A 21,799-nucleotide genomic window follows, 5' to 3' on the forward strand; every position below is an offset into this window, starting at 1 on the left:
AAGGCTAAAATTACAGCAGACAGAAGCAATTCAAAGGGTAAAAATGGGACTGGGCTGGAGATAGACAAAGATCTCCTTCTTGAAGCTTCAGAATATTTAGCTACAGAAGTGGATGGGATAGCTACAAATATGTGGAAATCTCTATAATTGCCTACTATAATATAAATAGATCACTTGCAATGACTGTATGGACAGGAATGGAAGATGCTAGAATAGGAAAGCATATGGTAGTTAGGAGTCCTGACAAAATTCTGATCCCATAATCCATTCTAAGATAAAGCCTTTTAATTTTTTTTTTTTTTTTTTTTTGAGACAGAGTCTCACTCTGTCACCCAGGCTGGAGTGCAGTGGCACAATCTCAGTTCACTGCAATTTCTGCTGCCTGGGTTTAAGCGATTCCCATGCCTCAGCCTCCTGAGTAGCTGGGATTACAGGCGCCTGCCACCACACCCGGTTAATTTTTGTATTTTTAGTAGAGACAGGGTTTCATCATGTTGCTCAGGCTGGTCTTGAACTCAGGTGATCCACCTGGCTTGGCCTCCCAAAGTGCTGGGATTACAGGCATGAGTCACCGCAAGTCACCTGGCCAAGCCTTTTAACTTTTATGTTACTTTGTAAATAGGACCAGTGCACACAGAATCAGGGAAGAAAGGCAGATTGTACTATTGCCACACTACTGGAAAAATCATCTCCCAGTTTACAAAACCTCACATAAAATGGAAACCTCTATTGAAGGCCCATGTAAAGCTGTGCAGCTTGTTCAATGAACAACTTTAGAGGGTGACATTTATTTCACAGGCTATTATACTTGCTATAATTTAAAAAGAATGTGTTCTTTTACAATTCGTACTGTATTTATACAGTGGCATTTTAGTACTTGCATGTGGTTATACATATTTTAACTTTCTAAGCATGCCACTTTATTAATTTCTTTTCCAGAAATAAGACTATAACCCCTGTCTCCTTACTACCAGAATGAGCTATCATCAATACACTAAGGTGGTTCTGAAATGCTAACAGCATAGTCTTTTTTTTTCTTTTTAAGTCTTTTGTTGATTTTTTTTTTTTTTTTTTTTTTTTTTTTGAGAGGAAGTTTCGCTCTTGTCACCCAGGCAAGAGCAATGGCGCGATCTCAACTCACTGCAACCTCTGCCTCCGGGGTTGAAGCGATTCTTCTGCCTCAGCCTCCCGAGTAGCTGCAATTACAGGCGCCACCACCACGCCGGGCTAATTTTTATCTATTTATTTATTTTTAGTAGAAACAGGGTTTCACCATGTTTACCAGGCTGGTCTTGAACTCCTCAGATGATCCACCCGCCTCGGCCACCCAAAGTGCTGGGATTACAGGCGTGAGCCACTGCACCCAGCCTTTTGTTGATTTTAATAGATACATGGAATACTCTACCATTAAGCAAAATTGTATAATTCTATTTCATGGAACTTTGGGAGACAGAGGAATTGGCTGTCTCTTTTTTAGGACACTTATTCTCTCCCTGAAAAGCAACTGTAATTTTTTGACATTTGTCATCTGCAGAGTTCACAGGCCCGCCACACCTCTACCTCCAAATCTCAGTTTTACTTTCACTTCAGATCTTTCCAGGCTTCCCTCTCTCCCCGCATCGATCAGTAGATATTATTCCTATTTTTCCACAGGATATCTAGGTCTTAATTTTTTCTTCTACTTCCTGACCAGCCTGATATTATTATTGCCAACACTTTCTTCCCCGGGAAACTTCCAGAGTGGTCCTCTGAGCCATCTCCATCCTGAGCGGGGAAATCTTGCTACATTCTCAGGACCCAGGAGAAGGGCCCTGCAAATGGGTAAGACGGAGGCAGTGCTGCCTAGTGGTGAGAGCCTGGGAGCAGGGGAGTATGTGTGCAGGTTGGTCTTTGACTCAACGTAGTACAATTGTGCTCAGTGTTCATCTCAGCCGCAGCCGGCCTAAGAAAGGCCACCCCAGCCCTCCCGAGGCCGTGGGCAGCGTGCAGAGGTCAGACTTCCAGGGAAGGCCAAGGGGCGCTTTAAGTAATGAGACGGCCCCGGCCAGGAGGTTGGATGCAGAAAACATTTGCACCCGGGCTCAGATTCTTCCCGTGTGGCCCAAACCTCCACTCGTGGCCCGTGCCCTGCTGCCAGACGCCCTGACCTCCGCGCCCGGAGGCCTCGCTCCCCGCCTGTGCCCAGGCCAGGCCCGGGACTCCATTCCTGTATCCCGCTCACCTCCAGACTGCAGTCGCCGCCGCCGTTGGGCCGTGGCTCCGAAGGCGGGCTCCGGGCTCCTCCAACCTGCGGGCCGAGCCAGGGCCCCCGGACGGGGGCTCGCGCCGGACCGGCCGGGTCCCCGGCGGTGCGGGCCGGGTGGGAACCCCGGGGGATCCCGGGAGGGGAGGGGGTCCCGGGCCGGGGCCGGGGGTGGGGTCTGGCACCGGAGCTTTCAGTTTGTTCCGCTGTTTGAAATTGGCGCCGGCGGAGCGTTAAGGTCACGTGACGGAACGTCGCCAATCGGCGCCGGCCTTGTCTCGGCGTTCCGGGCTCGAAGGCTGTGCGGTCTGACAGGAGCTGCGGCCCAGTCCGGCCCCGGCTGGTAAGGCGGGCCGCGGGCCGGCTTGCGGGGGAAGAAGTGGCCGTGGGGCCTGGGAGGGGCCGGAGGGGTCCCCGCCGCGTGGGTGGGCGAGCGGAGGGACAGTCTGGGGACGTGCGGAAGCGGCGCGACAGGCCCGGGTCCCTGGGTCCGCTTTCCCTGCCGCCATAGTCACGCCGGGCGACACGCCCCCGCTTCCCCTCGGGCTGCTCTGCTCCCCTCTTCCAAGGTCGGCTTCGGGTGATTTCCTTCCTGGGGAAAATCGTACCCCGTTTTCGTACAGTGAACGATCGTCTGCTCCCCCCGATTAGACTGAGGGTTCTTTGAGGGCTGTGTATTATCTCAGCTTTCTTCCATCTTGAAAAAAATGTCGGCCCCACGAACCCTACCTCTGCGCGAAATCTTCAAGTACTGACCTGTCTTTGGCCCCTCCCAAAGCCAAGCCTTCGGCTATGGTAGACGGTGGTGCTTTCTTTATTTACTTAGTCAACCAGTCTAGTTGAGCACCTGCTCTGTGCCAGGTCCCGCCAGGTCCTGAAGATACAATGGCAGACAAGGTTCTTTCCTTCCCCCGGGCTCACAGTCCAATCGGGGAAGAGGGGCACTGATATTTTAAAAGAATCAAATAGTCCCGGCGCGGTGGCTCACGCCTGTAATCCCAGCACTCTGGGAGGCCGAGGCGGGCGGATCACCTGAGGTCAGGAGTTCGAGACCAACCTGGCGAACATGGTGAAACCCCATCTCTACTACTAATAACAAAAAAAATTAGCCGGGCATGGCGGCACATGCCTGTAGTCCCAGTTACTTGGGAGGCTGAGGCAGGAGAATTGCTGGAACCTGGGAGGCGGAGGTTGCAGTGAGCCAAGACTGCACCGCTGCACTCTCCAGCCTGGGCAACAAAGTGAGACTCTGTCTCTAAAAAAATAAAATAAAATAAAATAAAATAAAAGAATCAAATAAACAAATGTGGGCTGGGCATAGTGGCTTACGCCTGTAATCCCAGCACTTTAGGAGGCCGAGGTGGGTGGATCATTTGAGGTCACGAGTTCGAGACCAGCCTGGCCAACATAGCGAAACCACTTCTCTACTAAAAATTAGCCGCGCGTGGTGGTGCATGCCTGTAGTCTCAGCTACTCTGGAGGCTGAGGTGGAAGGATGACCTGAGGCCGAGGGGTGGAGGCTATGGTGAGCCGTGATCACACCACTGCACTCCAGCCTGGGTGACAGAGGAAGACACCGTCTTCAAAACGAACAAACAAATGTGGCATTATTGCTGTAAAGTGAAACATGAGAGGTTAATGATACTTTGAGTATTTACAATAAGATCTTGAGAGGTAGGACAGGAAAGGCTTTTCTAATGAGAGCTTGGTGTGAGATCTGATGCCTTTTACAAAGAAAGGAGGGAGCCGCGCTAAGCAGAGGGAATCAGGCGTGCAAAGGCTGGATGGCAGGAGGAAGCACAGTGAGTACAAAGGCTAAGGAATATCTGAAGAGTTTGAGCTAATTGACCTGAATGGAGTGTGGTGTGAGTTGAAGCTGGAGCCAGGGGAAGCGGGGCCTTAGCCATACAGAGAAGTTTTGTGCTTATCCAAGAATTAAAGGAAGCCAATCATAAGCTTTAAGCAGAAGTGAACCCAGGTCAGATCTGCATTTTAAAAGGTCAGTCTATAGCGGGGTTTGCTAGAGTGGATTAGGGCAGAACAGTTGGATATTGCAGTACTCCAGGCAAGAACTGCTGGAGCTTGAAAAATGGTGGCGGGGAGAGAGAGAAGAAAAAGAAGGAGACAGCGTGAAAAAGGGGCATTACGAAAACATGTTTAAGAGGTAAAGTTGACAGGGCTTGATGGTGGGTTGGATGGGAAATAGAAGTGTCAAGATTTTTGGCTGCATAGCTGAAGGAATAATGACACCATTCCCTGACCAAGCGCCCTGGAAGATAATCACTTTGGCCAAGAGGTGGGGGTGGGGTTGTCAAGGGAATGATCGTGAATTCAGTTTTTGTTTTTTTACTACAAAGCAATGCTCAGAATGAGTTCAGTTTTTTTTCAAAAAAAATTTATATATTTATTTTTACTCATCTTTTTATTTTTTAGAGACAGGGTCTTACTTTGTCCCCCAGGCTGAAGTTCAGTGGCATGACCTTGGCTCACTACAACCTCAACCTCCTGGGCTCAGGTGATCCTTCCATCTCAGCCTCCTGAATGGCTGGGGCTACAGGCACACGTCACTACACCCAGCTAATTTCCCTCCCCACCCCCCAAGACTGAGTCTCTCTCTGTTGCCCAGGCTGGGGTGCAGTGGCGCGATCTCGGCTCACTGCAAGCTCCGCCTCCCGGGTTCACGCCATTCTCCTGCCTCAGCCTCCCGAGTAGCTGGGACCACAGGTGCCGCCACCATGCCGGGCTAATTTTTTTGTATTTTTAGTAGAGACGGGGTTTCACCATGTTAGCCAGGATGGTCTCGACCCCCTGACCTCGTGATCAACCCGCCTTGGCCTCCCAAACTGCTGGGTTTATAGGTGTAGGCCGCCGTGCCTGGCCTAATTTTTGTATTTTTTGTAGAGACAGGGTCTCACTCTGTTGCCCAGATTGATCTTGAACTCCTGGGCTCAAGTGATCCTCCCACCTTCACTTCCCAAAGTGTTGGCATTACAGGCATGAGCCACTGTGCCTGGCCAAGTTCAGTTTTGAACTTGTTGATTTTTTTTTTTTCTTTTCTTTTTTTGAAAGAGTTCTGACTCTGTCACCCAGGCTGGAGTTCAGTGGCATGATCTCAGCTCGCCGCAACCTCCATCTCCCGGGCTCAAGTGATCTGCCCACCTCAGCCTCCTGAGTAGCTGGAACTACAGGTGCACACAACCGCACCCACCTAATTTTTTGTATTTTTTGTAGAGTTTGGGTTTCACTGTGTTTCCCAGGCTGGTCTCAAACTCATGAGCTCAAGCGATCCGCCCACCCTGACCTCTGAAAGTGCTGGGATTACAGGCGTGAGCCACTGTGCTCTGCCTTACACATGTTGAATTTGAGGTGCATTTGAAGTATCTAGTTGCGGCCGGGCGCGGTGGCCTACATCTGTAATCCTAGCACTTTGGGAGGCCGAGGCGGGTGGATCACGAGGTCAGGAGATCGAGACCATCCTGGCTAACATGGTGAAACCCCATCTCCACTAAAAATACAAAAAAATTAGCCAGGCGTGGTGGTGGGCGCCTGTAGTCTTAGCTACTTGGGAGGCTGAGTCAGGAGAATGGCGTGAACCTGGGAGGCAGAGCTTGCAGTGAGCCAAGATCGCGCCACTGCACTCCAGCCTGGGTGACAGAGCGAGAATCTCTCTCAAAAAAAAAAAAAAAAGAAAAGAAAAGAAATATCTAGTTGCCGTTCAGGTAGAAAGTGGGATATTTGGGTCCCAAACTTAAGGAATTCTAAAATGAATATGTAAATATTGAAGTCATCTACTTCTAGGTGGGTACTGAAATACAGGCAGATGAGTTTGCCAGAGAAAAGTATATCAAGTGAGAACAGCTCCAAAGCACAACCAGAGGGGAAGGACTTGGATAGCAGAATGAACTGACCTCTAATTATAACAGAAGTTAAACGCTGATATGCATAGGTTTCTATGTTTGCTTTCTGGAAAATGAAAGTATTTCCTTTGATGTCTTCTGTATTCTTTGTCAAGTAGGAAGTAAAGTCATTTGTTAAGAGAAAAGGGATATTCTGAAGCTCTAAGAAAGTGGGCAGGGTGTGGTGGTTCACACCTGGAATCTTAGCACTTCGGGAGGCTGAGGCAGGAGAATCACTTGAGCCCAGGAGTTCAAGACCAGTCTGGGCAACATAGCAAGACCCCATCTCTACAAAAAATAAAATGAGAAACTAATCAGGTGTGGTGGTACTTGTCTATATTCCCAGCTATTTGAGAGGCTGAGGCAAGAGGATCTATTGAGCCCAGGAATTTGAGGCTGCAGTGAGCAATGATCGTGTCACTGTACTCCAGCCTGAGCAACAGAACAGGACCCCATCTCTAAAAATGATTTTAAAAATTAAAAATGTTCAGTCTGGGCGCAGTGGCTCACGCCTGTAATCCCAGCACTTTGGGAGGCCGAGGTGGGCAGATCACCTGAGGTCAGGAGTTCAAGACTAGCCTGGCCAACATGGTGAAACCCCATCTCTACTAAAAAATACTACAATTAGTTGGGTGTGGTGAGGGTGCCTGTAATCCCAGCTACTTGGGAGGCTGAGGCAAGAGAATCACTTGGACCCAGGAGGAGGTTTCAGTGAGCCGAGATTGCGCCACTGCACTCCAGCCTGGGCAACAGAGTGAGACTTCGTTTCAAAACAAAGAAAAAAATTTTCCACTTTATTTATTTATTTATTTTGAGATAGGGTCTGTCTGTCACCTAGGCTAGAGTGCAGTGGCATGATCATAGCTCATCACATCTTCAAATTCCCGGGCTCAAGTGATCCTCCCACCTCAGCCTCCCAAGTAGCTGGGACTACAGGTGCATGCCACCATGCCCAGCTAATTATTCTTTTACATTTTTAGTAGAGACAAGGTCTCACTATGTTGCCCAGGCTGGTCTTGAACTCCTGGCCTCAAGCAGTCCTCCCACCTCAGCCTCCTAAAGTTCTGGGATTACAGGCATAAGCTACTGCACCTAGCTTGGAGAAATTTTAAGATAATCTTTGTGGAGAATGAGTTGATCAAGGAAACAGGATTGCTGAGCAACGTACTGATGACTTTCAGCAAGTCATGAATTTCAAAACTATAGCTGTAGCAGGACGAGCCGCAGACAAAACTCAGACACCGAGTTACAGAAGGAAGGGGTTTATTCGACCGGGGGCATCAGCAAGACTTCTGTCTCAAGAGCTGAGCTCCCCGAGTGAGCAATTCCTGTCCCTTTTAAGGGCTCACAACTCTAAGGGGGTGCGTGTGAGAGGGTCGTGATCGATGGAGGAAGCAGAGGGTAGTGACTGGGGGCTGCATGCACCGGTAATTAGATAGAACAAAACAAGATAGGGATTTTCACAGTGCTTTTCTATACAATGTCTGTAATCTATAGATAACATAACCAATTAGGTCAGGGGTCGATCTTTAACTACCAGACCCAGGGTGTGGCTCCAGGCTGTCTGCTTGTGGATTTCATTTCTGCCTTTTAGTTTTTACTTTTTCTTTCTTTGGAGGCAGAAATTGGGCATAAGACAATATGAGGGGTGGTCTCCTCCCTTGTAGCCATTGCTACCACTGCATCTTTCCACTGGATTCCTGTGGTAGCTTTTTGTTTATTTTCCAGACCGAATCTCGCTCTGTTGCCCAGGCTGGAGTGCAGTGGTGTGATCTCCGCTCACTGCAATCTCCGCCTCCCGTATTCAAGTGATTCTCCTGTCTCAGCCTCCCGAGTAGCTGGGATTATAGGTGTGTGCCATGACGCCTGGCTAATTTTTCTTTTCTTTTTTTTTTTTTTTTGAGACGGAGTCTCGCTCTGTCGCCCAGGCTGGAGTGCAGTGGCCGGATCTCAGCTCACTGCAAGCTCCGCCTCCCGGGTTTATGCCATTCTCCTTTCTCAGCCTCCGGAGTAGCTGGGACTACAGGCGCCCGCCACCTTGCCCGGCTAGTTTTTTGTATTTTTTAGTAGAGACGGGGTTTCACCATGTTAGCCAGGATGGTCTCGATCTCCTGACCTCGTGATCCGCCCGTCTCGGCCTCCCAAAGTGCTGGGATTACAGGCTTGAGTCACCGCGCCCGGCCTAATTTTTCTATTTTTAGTAGAGACGGAGTTTCACCATGTTGGGCAGATTGGTCTTGAACTCCTGACTTCAAGTAATCTGCTCCCCTCAGCCCCCTAAAGTGCTGGTATTACAGGCGTGAGCCACTGTGCCCGGCCTCTCTATACTTTTTATTACTTTCCAACTAGAATGTAAGCATCACAAGGGCAGAGGGCATGTTATTCTCTGGTATATATTTTCAGCACCTGGAACAGTGTCTAGCACACAGTAGGCGCTCAGTAAATATTTTTTGAATGCATGAATGAACAAATGGATATATATATTTTTTGTGTTTTCCATAAGATGTTAGTTCCTTAAGAATAGAAACTTTGACCGGGAATGGTGGCTCACGCCTATAATCCCAGCACTTTGGGAGGCCGAGGCAGGTAGATCAGAAGGTCAGGAGTTCGAGACAAAGCCTGGCCAAAATAGTGAAACCCCGTCTCTACTAAAAATACAAAAATTAGCTGGGCATGGTGGCGTGTGCCTGTAGTCCCAGCAACTTATGAAGCTGAGGCAGAAGAATTGCTTGAACCCAGGAGGTGGAGGTTGTGGTGAGCCAAGATTGTGCCACTGTACTCTAGCCTGGGTAACAGAGCAAGACTCCATCAAAAAAAAAAAAAAAAAGAATAGAAACGTCATCCTTTTTTTTCTTTACCTGTATCTCTACTGCCTAGTCACATAAGTCAAAGCAAGTTATTTTTTGTTGTTGATTGAATGGATCACGAATGCATAGAACCAACCTGCTCTGTTGTGTGACTTTCCAGCATGCTCAGCTGCAACTCTTTCACCTCTCTACCTATTGCATTCAACCTTGTGTCCCACCATTCCACTAAAGAAGCCCTTATTAAAGTTGATCTGGGCCAGGTGTGGTGGCTTATACCTGTAATCCCAACACTTTGGGTGGCTGAGGCAGAAGGATTGCTTGAGCCTAGGCGTTTGAGACTAGTCTGGGCAACAAAGCAAGACTCTGTCTCTACAAAAAATAATAATTTAAAAAAACTTTTAAAAAAGATGCTCTAGGCACCTTGTGAGAAAAGTCAGGTTGGAAATGGGGGTGGAAAAAGGAAGCAGGGAACTCAGTTAGAAGGCTACCAGAGGGGCCAGGCATGGTGACTCATGCTTGTAATCCCAGCACTTTGGGAGGCCAAGGCAGGTAGATCAGTTGAGGTCTCAACTGAGTTCAAGACCAGCCTGGCCAAAGTGATGAAACCTCATCTCTACTTAAAATATAAAAATTAGCTGAGCATGGTGGCAGGTGACTATAATCTCAGCTACTGGGGAGGCTGAGGCTGGAGAATTGCTTGAACCCAGTAGGTGGAGGTTGCAGTGAGCCAAGATCAAGCTACCGCACTCCAGCCTGGGCGAAAGAGTGAGACTCCGTCTCAAAAGATAAAAGTATAGAGAAGGCCGGGTGCGGTGGCTCAAGCCTGTAATCCCAGCACTTTGGGAGGCCGAGACGGGTGGATCACGAGGTCAGGAGATCGAGACTATCCTGGCTAACCCGGTGAAACCCCGTCTCTACTAAAAAATACAAAAAACTAGCCGGGCGAGGTGGCGGGCGCCTGTAGTCCCAGCTACTCGGGAGGCTGAGGCAGGAGAATGGCGGGAACCCGGGAGGCGGAGCTTGCAGTGAGCTGAGATCCGGCCACTGCACCCCAGCCTGGGCGACAGAGCGAGACTCCCTCTCAAAAAAAAAAAAAAAAGTATAGAGAAAAATCAGACAGATCAGGAGGTTGAGTTGCCTGTTATTTTGGATGTAGTTGTTAGGGAAGGCCTATCTGAAGAATTGCTAGTAATCCCAGCATTTTGGAAGGCTGAGGAGGGACGGATTGGTTGAGCCCAGGAGTTTGAGACCAGTCTAGGCAACACAGTGAGACCTCATCTCTACAAAAAATGTTTTTAAAAAAGTTAGCCAGGTGCAATGTGCCCGCTTATAGTTCCAGCTACTCAGGAAATTGATGTGGGAGGATATCTTAGGCTTTAGAGGTCGAGGCTGCAATGATCCATGATCACACCACTGCACTCCAGCCTGGGTGACAGAGCGAGGCCCTGTCTCAAAAAAAAAAAAAAAAGAAAAGAAAAAAAGACATAGAAAACCTGGGGTGTGGTGGCTCACACCTGTAATCCCAGTACTTTGGAAAGCTGAGGTGGGCAGATCGCTTGAGCTCAGGAATTCAGGACTAGCCTGGGCAACACAACAAAATCCTATTTCTACAAAAATATGAAAATTAGCCAGCGTTGTGGCACATGCTGTAATCCTAGCTAGTTGGGAGGCTGAGGTGGGAGGATCGCCTAAGCCTGGGAGGTTAAGGCTATAGTGAGCCATGATCATGTTGTCTCGAAATAAAAGAAAAAAAAGAAAATGGGAACACTAGCTGGCTGGATATTTGTTAATGTTAAAGCATTTATGTATTTATTTAGTCGTATTAATGGGAATCATAGAATATATTTTCTTTTTCTTTTTCTTTTCTTTTTTTTTTTTTTTTTTTTTTTTTTTTTTTTTTTGAGACGGAGTCTCGCTGTGTCACCCAGGCTGGAGTGCAGTGGCGCGATCTCGGCTCACTGCAAGCTCCGCCTCCCGGGTTTACGCCATTCTCCTGCCTCAGCCTCCGAGTAGCTGGGACTACAGGCGCCCGCCACCACGCCCGGCTAGTTTTTTGTATTTTTAGTAGAGACGGGGTTTCACCATGTTAGCCAGGATGGTCTCGATCTCCTGACTTCGTGATCCACCCGCCTCGGCCTCCCAAGAGACGGAGTTTCACTCTTGTTGCCCAGGCTGGAGTGCAGTGGCATGATCTCTGCTCACCGCAACCTCTGCTTCCCGGGTTCAAGCGATTCTCCTGCCTCAGCCTCCGAGTAGCTGGGATTACAGGCATGTGCCACCACACCCAGCTAATTTTGTATTTTTCTTAGAGACAGGGTTTCTCCACGTGGTCAGGCTGGTCTCGAACTCCTGACCTCAGGTGATCACTCACCTTGGCCTTCTAAAGTGCTGGGATTACAGGCATGAGCCACTGTGCCTGGCCGAATACATTTTCTTCAAAATAATCCAGGGATAGAAGAAGTGGCTGGGGTGTAGATGGGTCACGGTTAGCCTGGCTAACCGATAGTTACTGGAGCTGGATGATCAGTACATAGGGCCCATTATGTTATTCAGTCCACTTTAGTGCATATTTGACATCTGCAGTGAAAAAATTTTTAAAAGCCAGGTGGGCTCAAATTCTTCTTCTGCTTAAAGTCTAAACTCATATGGTGTCACCTGTTTTTTGTTTGTTTGTTTGTTTGTTTTGGAGATGAGTCGCTTTGTCTCCTAGGCTGGAGTACAGTGGTGCAATCTCGGCTCACTGCAACCTCCACCTCCCAGGTTCAAGCGATTCTCCTACCTCAGTTTCCCATGTAGCTGGGATTACGGGCGTGCACCACTACACCCTTTTTAATTTTTATTTGTTTTTTTTTTTGGGGGGGTGGGGGGACGGAGTCTCTCTCTGTCACCCAGACTGGAGTGCAGTGGCGCAGTCTCGGCTCACTGCAAGCTCCGCCTCCTGGGTTCACGCCATTCTCCTGCCTCAGCCTCCCGAGTAGCTGGGACTACAGGCGCCCGCCACCACGCCCAGCTAATTTTTTGTATTTTTAGTAGAGACGGGGTTTCACCGTGTTAGCCAGGGTGGTCTCGATCTCCTGACCTCGTGATCCGCCCGCCTTGGCCTCCCAAAGTGCTGGGATTACAGGCGTGAGCCACTGTGCCCGGCCTCCTTTTTTATTTTTAAAATACATCTTTTTTATTTGTTTGTTTGTTTGTTTAAGACAGAGTCTAGCTCTGCTGCCCAGGTCAGAGTGCAGTTGCACACTCTCAGCTTATTGCAACCTCCAGCTCCTGGGTTCAAGTGATCCTCAGCATCCTGAGTAGCTGGGACTATAGGCATGTGCCACCACGCCCAGCTAAGCTTTGTATTTTTAGTAGAGGTGGGATTTTGCCATGTTGGCCAGGCTGGCCTTGAACTCCTGGCGTAAAGTGATCAGCCCGCCTCAGCCTCCCAAAGTGCTGGGATTATAGGCATGAGCCACCACTCCCAGCCTAACTTTTGTATATTGAGTAGAGACGAGGTTTCACCATGTTGGCCAGCCTGGTCTCGAACTCCCAGCCTCAGGTGATCTGCCTGCCTCGGCTTCCCAAAGTGCTGGGATTACAGGCGTGAGCCCCCTCCCCCAGCCGTGTCACCTGTTTTTTTGTTTTGTTTTGTTTTGTTTTTTACCTCAGCCTGACACCATGTTTATCCTCAGTTCCTGCCATTTTTCTTTTCATACTGTGTCCAGATACATTGAGTTTGTAATTCCCAGAATTCACAATACTCCTTCTCCTCTCCGTGCCTTTGTGTACACTCTTCCTCAAGTTGGAGTGCCCTCCTTGCTTGTTTGTTTCTTCTCTGCCTTTCATACCTAGGTCAGGTATCTTCTTGTCCAGAAAGCCTCCTTTGGAATGAATGGAACCATATCGTATTCTCACACTGTGTTGTGAATGTCCGTTTCCCTTTGCTAGACTTTCAGCTCCTCGAAACAGGGATGACCTCTGTATCACTGCAAATGCTTGGCACTCAGTAAATGATTGTTGAATAAATGGTTATTCATCTTTAAATTCCCAGCACCCAGCATGACACTTAGCACATAATAAATGTTCGTTAGATGAATGTTGAATATGAATATTGTGTTTTGCTTGATGGTTGTAGGTATAGGAGGCTGTGCTCCCCACAGCCTTGAGGTTTATGGTAGAATTGGCTGGCAGAGGATCAGGAGGAGCTAGGGAATCATCTGAATTCTTTGTTCTCAGCTTTTGTTTCTTCTCTACAGGCATGGGTTGGAATTGGAGCCTGTCACCCAACCCGAAGGCTAACAGCATCATGTGGTTACTAACTGTTCCTCATTCACCGGTTGATGCCTCCCAGAAAAAAACGCCGCCAGCCTTCCCAGAAAGCCCAGCTGCTGTTCCACCATCAACCACTGGAGGGCCCCAAACACAGCTGTGCATCTACACAGCTTCCCATCACTCACACTCGACAGGTGCCCAGCAAGCCCATTGACCACAGCACCATCACTTCCTGGGTAGGCCCATGGGATTATTACTTTGACTTTTTTTTTTTCTTTTTCTTTCTTTTTTTTTTTTTGAGATGGAGTCTTGCTCTGTCGCCCAGGCTGAAGCACAGTGGTGCGATCTTGGCTCACTGCAAGCTCCACCTCCCGGATTCATGCCATTCTCCTGCCTCAGCCTCCCGAGTGGCTGGGACTACAGGCGCCTGCCACCACGCCCGGCTAATTTTTTTGTATTTTCAGTGGAGATGGGGTTTCACTGTGTTAGCCAGGATGGTCTCAATCTCCTGATCTCGTGATCCGCCTGCCTTGGCCTCCCAAAGTGCTGAGATTACAGGCGTGAGCCACCATGCCTGGCCTACTTTGACTTTTACTCTGTTAGGTTTTCCAGAATGCTGACTCTTCTTCCCCTTGAACCAGGGTCTCAAGAATAAGATTCATGGGGGCAGGGGCAAGGAGTTAATGTATTCTTTCTGTCTGTGGCCAGCCATCTTCCCTGGTACATCTTCTTTTCTCAGTTCAAACTGAGGAATGGGTTAGTGGGAACTGGAGTCTTTCTCTTCCCCTATTTTCCTCTGAAAGAGTTCAGTGTAAAAGTTTTTTACCCATTAGCTGGGTGAGAATGCCAGATCAATGGCAGAACAAGTTAAAAATGAGATTGTTCCCCAAACCTCACGTGAAAGGTGGTGTATCTAGCTAGATACTCTGTTTATTGTTTAACGGATTGAGCCTTGAAAAATAAAAATCCCATAAGAATAGCATATTGTCATATTTTGACCGCTTAAAAGCCCTGGGAAGAGAGGCCAAGTGTAGTGGCTCATGTTTGTAATCCTAGCACTTTGGGAGGCCAAGACAGGAGGATTGCTTGAGCCCAGGAGTTTGAGACCAGCCTAGGCAACATGGCGAAACCCCATCTTTACTAAAAAATATTAATAGAAAAATTAGCTGGGCATGGTGGTGTGTACCTGTAGTCCCAACTACTTGGGAGGCTGAGGTGGGCAGATCTCTTGAGCCTAGAGGTCAAGGCTGTAGTGAGCCAAGATTTGCCACTGCACTCCAGCCTGGGCAACAGCGTGAGACCCTGTCTCAAAAAAAAAAATTAAAAAAAGAAGCAGAAGCCCTGGGAAGAGAATATAGCTACTATACAACGGGAAAGTAGTGTAGTAAAAGGGCCAGACAAAAACATAAGCTTGGCTTGGGAGTATTTAATACATGTAACTTATTCAGGACTGCTTGCAAGAACCATAATACCTGCTACAGGACTGTGGAAGAAACCTAAACATCAGAATCTTGTGGATGAGAGTAGGAATGAACATTTATTGAACAGTCATTATATGCCAGGTCCTCTGCTAGTTCCTCCCCCCTGTGCTTGGAGTTGGCTTTGCATTATTTACTGAGGGCCTTCTTTGTTCCAGGCATTCTGCTAGGTGCTGGGAATCAAGAACAAGACCGCTGGTCTCTACCCTCATGAAGTTTAAAGATAAGTTATATCTAGGCCAGTCATTGTGGCTCACGCCTGTAATCCCAGCACTTTGGGAGGCTGAGGCGGGTGGATCACTTGAGGTCAGGAGTTTGAGACCAGTCTGACCAACATGGCAAAAACCTGACTCTACTAAAAATACAAAAATTGGCTGGGTGCCGTGGCTCATGCCTGTAATCCCAGCACTTTGGGAGGCCAAGGCAGGTGGATAACTTGAGGTCAGGAGTTCAAGGTCAACCTGCTCAAAATGGTAAAATTCCGTCTCTACAAAATATACAAAAAGTAGCTGGGCATGGTGGTGCGTGCCTGTAATCCCAGCTACACGGGAAGCTGAGGCAGTAGAATTGCTTGCATCAGGGAGGCAGAAGTTGCAGTGAGCAGAGCAGAGTGCCATTACACTCCAGCCTGGGTGACAAGAGCGAAACTCTGTCTCAAAAAAAAAAAAAAAAAATATATATATATATATACACACACACACACACACACACACATAGCTGGGCGTGGTGGCAGGCGCCTGTAGTCCTGGCTACTCAGGAAGCTGAAGCAGGAGAATCGCTGGAACCTGGGAGGCAGAAGTTGCAGTGAGCTGAGATTATGCCACTGCACTCCAGTCTAGATGTCGGATTGAGACTCCATCCCAGGGGGAAAAACGTTATATCCCTGTGGTGTGATGAACGGAAAGAGACATCATCCCCTTTCCTACACACGAGGAAGCTGAAGGCCAGAGAGATGGAATAATTTGCCGAAAGCATCCTGTTACTATCCCATTAGACAGCTATTTTAGTTTTGTGTTCATTACTACATTAGACCCCGATTTAAGAGTCTGGTCATCAGATATAGTTTCCTCTCTTAGGTTAGTACTTAGTTAGGCTCACCTCACTTTTTTTTTTTTTTTTTAAAGGTATCACCTGATTTTGATACAACAGCAGGAAGCTTGTTCCCAGCCTACCGGAAACACCACCACCAAAACCGGGCGAGACATTCAAGTCGAAAATCTACCACCTCCAAGTTTCCACATCTAACTTTTGAGAGTCCGCAGTCTTCCAATTCAGAGACATTGGGGATCCCCTTAATCCGGGAGTGCCCCAGTGAATCAGAAAAGGATGTTTCCAGAAGACCCTTAGTTCCAGTGCTCAGTCCCCAAAGCTGTGGGGACATGTCAGCACAGGCACTTCCGAGCTTACCTTATGTGTTCATTCCACCTGATATCCAGACCCCAGAGTCATCGTCTGTGAAGGAAGAACTCATTCCCCGGGATCAGAAGGAAAATAGCCTTCCAAGCTGCTCTCTTCACACTGGCACTCCTGATAGCCCAGAGCCTGGACCTGTTCTGGTTGAAGACACCCCCGAAGACAAGTATGGAATAAAGGTCACGTGGAGGAGACGACAGCACCTGCTTGCTTACCTCAGGGAGAGAGGGAAGCTGAGCAGAAGCCAATTCCTTGTGAAAAGCTGACTGCCATCAGCAATCTCAATAGAAAAGAGACATGTTTTTTGGAGTCATAAAGGAATTCAATTCCCAGGGGTTTTTTTTGTTTGTTTGTTTTATTTTGTTTTGTATTTTGAGATGTAATATCGCTCTGTTGCCCAGGCTGGAGTGCAGTGGTATGATCGCATCTCACTGCAACCTCCACTTCCTGGGTTCAAGCAATGCTCCTGCCTCAGCCTCCCCAGTAGCTGGGATTACAGGCACCTGCCACCATGCCTGGCTAATTTTTTTGTATTTTTAGTAGAGATGAGGTTTCTCCATGTTGGCCAGGCTGGTTTCAAAATCCTGACCTCAATTCATCTGCTGACCTGGACCTTCCAAAGTGCTGGGATTACAGGCGTGAGCCACCGCGCCCAGCCGAGATTTGTTTTCTAAGATACTTTGTGTCATGAACAGTTGAGTTTAGTGTCATGAACTATTCACTTTATATTTTTCTTGTATTAACTGTTTAAATTTTTAAAATATCTTGTAGTAACTCTTTAAAATGTATGTAAGTAAATGGCTACAGAAAGTTTTTTTAGAGAATCCTGCTTCTGTCAGTAATACAGCAATATTACCCCATCCACTAAAGGTCTTTGTCTCCTTAACCACTACTTGTTAATCCTTTAATCACCTCATTCAAACCAATTCATTCTGCATTTTTGAGTACCAGCTCTTGTCAGGCTCAATGGCAGCTTCTATGAGCTGATGGATGGAAAAAAATCAAACTGTGACTCTGTGGTTGACTGCCACCTCTGCAACCTTGACTCATCTGCTGAAAAGGCAAGAAGAAGAAAGGGCAGCAAGCCCTGTTTTAGGGACTATATGAGATCAGGGAAGATAAAGGGGACGTAGATGAGTTCTTTAGGATTGCCTATGTTTTGAGTTTTTGTTTCTAACTGAAGAAATCTATCAATATTAAATAGGGTGAGAAAATGATTTCTTAGAGTAACTGTTCAACTGTGTATAAATAAATAAGGAAAGTTTTCAATGAATATTACTTATTGTAATTAATGCAGAAGGACTTCCCTAGTCAACCGAATGTCTCAGATGGCCTTTTACTCAGATAAGTACATCTCATTAAACCCCATTCATCCAGCATTCATTCAGCTGGACCTACTGTGTCAGGTCCAGCCCCAACTAGATCAAGCAGGGATTACTCTGCATATTTTACAGATGGGAATTTGACGCAGAGAATGAACCATACACAGGGTCACACAGTGAGTGCAGGCTGACCCAGGCAGTGTAACGGTCCACTCAGCGTGTGCCTCCTAAAGTTCTAACTTGTAGGTTCAAAACCAATGTGGGAAACAACTTTGACCTTAGAATGCCATAAAGCCATTTGTGCAGAGACTCGTCAGGACTTAGGATGTTCTGTAGGGATGATGTGCATGTCGGTAGGGAGAAAGGGACTGACATTTGGGGACGGGATTTATTGGAGACAGAGTACACTTTTAGACAGGGGCTTCCACTGTGGGCTATGGATGTTTGAGGAAGGCCCACAGGCTGTAGAAAGGTAGATGGAAACAGTCTCCAGGACGGGCCCATGCCTGTAATCCCAGCACTTTGGGAGGCGGAGGCAGGTGGATCATTTGAGGTCAGGAGTAAAGAGACCAGTCTGGCCAACATGGTGAAACCCTATCTCTACTAAAAATACGAAAAACAGCCAGGCGGTAGTGGTCTGTGCCTGTCATCCCAGGTACTCAGAGGCTGAGGCAGGAGAATCGCCTGAGCCTGGGAGGCGAAGGTTGCGGTGAGCTGAGATTGGGCCATTGCACTGCAGTCTGGGCGAGACAGTGAGACCCTGTCTCAAAAAAAGAAAGAGTCTCCGGATTCCCTCGTGTGCTTTAGGGGAGTCTGTAGAGTAGGTCAAGCTTGGGCTAGAGTATGGGAAGCTTAAGGAGTTGTGTGCAGTTGAAGGTCAAGGCCAGCCTATGGAAGATGCGTTTCACTGGGAGTGACTGGCGGAGTGGAGAGGGTACCAGAGCGGGTCCACGAAGGCCTCTGGTATCAGGGCAGGGGCCAGAATGGGAAGTGACAGAGGTCTGTACATCCTCACAGGGCAGACCTAGGGAAGCGCTCCGGGTGGGCTCGGTAAAAATGGCGGGGGTGCGGGAAGCCGGTGCGTGCGTGGCGGTTGGTGGGGTATGGGCCACTCCTCTGACCGGACTCGCCCGCTGGCCGCGCGGCGGACGAGTCCCAGGCAAAAACAAACTCTTGCCCTTCAGTCCCGGACGCGCGTGGCGCTCCAGAGGACCAAGCCCTGACTCGCGGCACCCCACCCCCGCGCAGGCGCGTTTAACTCCCGCTCGCCTCCCGCCCCTTAGCAACCCTCCCGCAGTGTTGCCCCGGCAGTAGCCAATGAGACAGGAGCCACGAGCACACGGACCAATCGGCGGCGGCGACGGTGTGGAACGCGGTTGCCAGGAGGCGGGACGCGGCGGCGTGCCAGCCGAGCCACTCTGGCGACCGCAGAGAAGAGTGTGTACGTGGTGGGGGCTTCCTCGGCGGCGGGCATGGAGGCTTCGCGCTGCCGGCTCGGTCCCAGCGGCGACAGGTCAGACAGGGCCGTGGCAGGTCTCCTCCTGAGCGAGGCGGAGGGGCGAAGCGAGAAGGCGGAGGTCCTCTCCGGGAGCCCTGCGGGGAGAGGGCGGGACTCGGGACTCGGCGACCCAGGCAGGGATGGGTTCGGCGGCGGGAGGCGAACCCCTCTCCCTGCTCCGGTGTGGGGACCCCTTTCTCAAGCGGAGCGGCGGCCCTACAGCCCGCGCCGTGGGCAGAGACCTTTGGTTCAGGTCCCTGCTCAGGAACTTTAGGAGTTTTCGTGTCGGGCTCCCTGGGCCCCTCTGGGCCTTGGGTCTCCCTGGGGGGAGACGGGGTGGCCCCGCTGTGCTCGCACTGCCCGGCCGTGTCTCCGCCGAGACGGGACCCAGCCCCTCCCGGGAGGCGGTGCGGGTGATGTTTAGTGACTTGTTCTGACGCCGCCGCTTCGGACGGGTAACGCCGAATTCTGGAGCAGAGTCCCAGGAGCGGAAACGCGAAACTTCTTTTTCCTCTCTGCTTTCCAGTGTTTGTCCCTGATTCGGGACGGTCTGACTGATTTGCCAATGGGCCACACCCCTTGTTTGTGCGCCTCTTTCTCTGCCAGGGGCAGAGTTTGGGAAGGAAAAAGGATCCAAAATCTCAGCGTGTCACTTTCTTGTTCGCTAGGTTAATGAGAAGTTAATGGGGAGCCGTTTGAAATCCTTGGTTAGAAACGTTGGCGTCATCTGAGGATTTAAGTCCTACCCGCCAACTGTATACTCCGCTTTTTATTCCATTACCAAGACAAAGATTTGGGGCCGGGCGCGGTGGAACACGCCTGTTATTCCCAGCACTTTGGGAGGCCAAGGCAGGAGGATCGCTTGGTCTCAGGAGTTCGAGGCCAGCTTGGACAACATAGTGAGACCACCATCTCTTAAAAAAAAAAAAAAAAACTTTGGCCGGACACGGTGGCGTGCGCTTGTAGTTCCAGCGATTCGAGAGACTGAGGAGGGAGGATTCCTTCAGCCCGGGAGTTCCAAACTCCTGTGATGGGCCGCTGAGCTTGCTAGCCTGGACAACACAGCGAGATCCTGTCTCCTTAAAAAAAAAAAAAAAAGATTTGGCCGGGCGCGGTGGCTCACGCCTGTAATCCCAGCACTTCGGGAGGCCAAGGTGGCCGGCTCACGAGGTCAGGAGATCGAGACCGTCCTGGCTAACACGGTGAAACCCTGGCTCTACTAAAAATGCATGGAAAATTATCCGGGCGAGGTGGTGGGCGCCTGTAGTCCCAGCTACTCGGGAGGCTGAGGCAGGAGAATGGTGTGAACCTGGGAGGCGGAGCTTGCAGTGAGCCGAGATCGCGCCACTGCACTCCCGCTTGGGCAATGGAGCGAGACTCCGTCTCAAAAACAAACAAAATAATTTGATGTGTAAGGATTTAGTTTGATATTTACACTAGTAGATATTTAAACAATTTAAAACCATTTTTAAAAATTGTCCCAAAATTGTTGGGGATAAAGAACACCTATTTTCCTTTTTCATCAGGCTCTATTGAGGTGATAGCTGCACTCTGAAATTTGTTCACTGTGCTTTTTTTTTCCAAGTCGAGGAAGAAAACTACATTTGCAGGTGTAAGTGCTAGGGGAGGTAAAGTTAGTATTCAGCATCTCTGGTTGAACTCAGAAAATATTTGTTCAGTTGTGGGTGCTCAGTTTTAATTCTATGAATTTAAAGTAGTAAATTTCATGGGTACCAGATGTTTGATATGACTCAGATTTTTGGGGAAAAAAAGGGGGGGAGGGTGGGGGATTGGCTTTGAAATTGGAACCAGGAGGTTTTTCCCTCCTTTTTTTTTTTTTTTTTTTGAGACGGAATCTCGCTCTGTCGCCAGGCTGTAGTGCAGTGGTGCAGTCTCTGCTGACTGCAACCTCTGCTTCCCGGGTTTAAGCGATTCTCCTGCCTCAGCCTCCCGAGTGGCTGGGACTACAGGCACGCGCCACCACACCCAGCTAATTTTTCTATTTTTAGTAGAGACGGGGCTTCACCATGTTGGCCAGGATGGTCTCAATTTCTTGACCTCGTGATCTGCCCACTTAGGCCTCCCAAAGTGCTGGGATTACAGGCATGAGCCACTGTGCCCAGCCTCCCTCCTTTTTCTTCCGAAAGAAACTAGCTTTTTAAATTTTATTTTATTTTATTTTCATTTAATTTTATTTTTATTTATTTATTTTTTTGAGACAGGGTCTCACTCTGTCGCCCAGGCTGGGATGTGGTGGGCGATCTCAACTCACTTCAACTTCTGCTTCCCTGGATTAAGTGATCCTCCCACCTCAGCATCTCTAGTAGCTGGGACCACAGGTGCGTGGCACCGCCTGGCTAATTTCATGTATTTTTTGTAGAGATGAGGTTTTGCCACGTTGCCCAGGCTGGTGTCGAAGTGAGCTCAGGTGATCTGCCTGCCTCAGCCTCCAAAACTGCTGGGATTACAGGCCCGAGCCACTGCACTTGGCCCTAAATTGTAAAATTGACATCAAAGGGGAATGTGTGAGTCACCAAGTGTTTCTCCTGCCCTCCTGTAATGTTAATGCAACTTCTATCACTGCTTAACTCATTTGTTACTAAGAGGGAGTCTCTTGCTTTTTTCTCTTTTTTGGCTTCAGGTTGTGTGTAATAATGTGTTTTTTTTTTTTTTTCAAATGGAGTTTCGCTCTTGTCACCCAGGCTGAAGTGCAATGGCGCGATCTTGGCTCACTTGCCTCCTGTGTTCAAGCGATTCTCCTGCCTCAGCCTCCTGAGTAGCTGGGATTACAGGCGTGCGACACCATGCCCGGCTAATTTTTGTATTTTTAGTAGAGACAAGGTTTCTCCATGTTGGTCAGGCTGGTCTTGAACTCCTGACCTCAGG

General features: G+C 48.9%; 3 protein-coding genes across 23 annotated transcripts in view; 2 read left to right on the forward strand and 1 right to left on the reverse strand.

The window, feature by feature from the left end:
- Nucleotides 1–2,585, reverse strand: part of FOXM1 (forkhead box M1) — a 21,563-nt gene extending 18,978 nt beyond the window's left edge. For 16 of the 18 annotated variants that reach the window (XM_077953285.1, XM_077953284.1, XM_015150796.3 and 13 more), the window contains exon 1: nucleotides 2,222–2,552. The gene's annotated coding sequence lies outside the window, so the exon portion shown is untranslated. Of the gene's footprint in view, nucleotides 1–2,221 lie in introns of all 18 variants that reach the window. The other 2 variants (XM_077953286.1, XM_015150786.3) reach the window with 1 other exon arrangement.
- On the forward strand, nucleotides 1,687–17,366 carry RHNO1 (RAD9-HUS1-RAD1 interacting nuclear orphan 1). Of its 3 annotated transcripts, none has more exons than XM_077953293.1 (3): nucleotides 1,687–1,821; nucleotides 13,187–13,438; nucleotides 15,805–17,366. In XM_077953293.1, exons 2-3 carry the CDS (start codon nucleotides 13,271–13,273, stop codon nucleotides 16,357–16,359), a joined length of 723 nt encoding a protein of 240 aa, XP_077809419.1. In that variant the 5' UTR covers nucleotides 1,687–1,821; nucleotides 13,187–13,270; the 3' UTR covers nucleotides 16,360–17,366. The 3 variants fall into 3 exon arrangements, with proteins under 3 accessions (XP_077809419.1, XP_001098483.4, XP_028684996.2); XM_001098483.5 differs by lacking the exon at nucleotides 1,687–1,821 and adding an exon at nucleotides 2,512–2,585; XM_028829163.2 differs by lacking the exon at nucleotides 1,687–1,821 and adding an exon at nucleotides 2,512–2,585 and having other exon boundaries at nucleotides 13,187–13,396.
- A 1,365-nt stretch (nucleotides 17,367–18,731) lies between these two features.
- The window catches only part of TULP3 (TUB like protein 3), a 55,769-nt gene continuing 52,701 nt past the window's right edge, over nucleotides 18,732–21,799 (forward strand). Inside the window, exon 1 of one of the 2 annotated variants that reach the window (XM_028828925.2) lies at nucleotides 18,732–18,928. In XM_028828925.2, coding sequence (XP_028684758.2) covers nucleotides 18,888–18,928 — 41 coding nt within the window. In that variant the 5' untranslated portion in view covers nucleotides 18,732–18,887. 2 annotated transcript variants of the gene reach the window in all.

This window comes from Macaca mulatta, chromosome 11, assembly GCF_049350105.2.
Source record: "Macaca mulatta isolate MMU2019108-1 chromosome 11, T2T-MMU8v2.0, whole genome shotgun sequence".
In the NCBI taxonomy this organism is placed as follows: Eukaryota; Metazoa; Chordata; class Mammalia; order Primates; family Cercopithecidae; genus Macaca; species Macaca mulatta.

Bases quoted from the DNA above. Each gene is read 5' to 3' on its own strand.
- RHNO1 (XM_077953293.1), top strand. From the start codon at position 13,271: ATGCCTCCCAGAAAAAAACGCCGCCAGCCTTCCCAGAAAGCCCAGCTG. The intron at 13,439-15,804 runs GTAGGCCCATGG...TTTTTTTTAAAG, and splicing joins ACAGCACCATCACTTCCTGG to GTATCACCTGATTTTGATAC.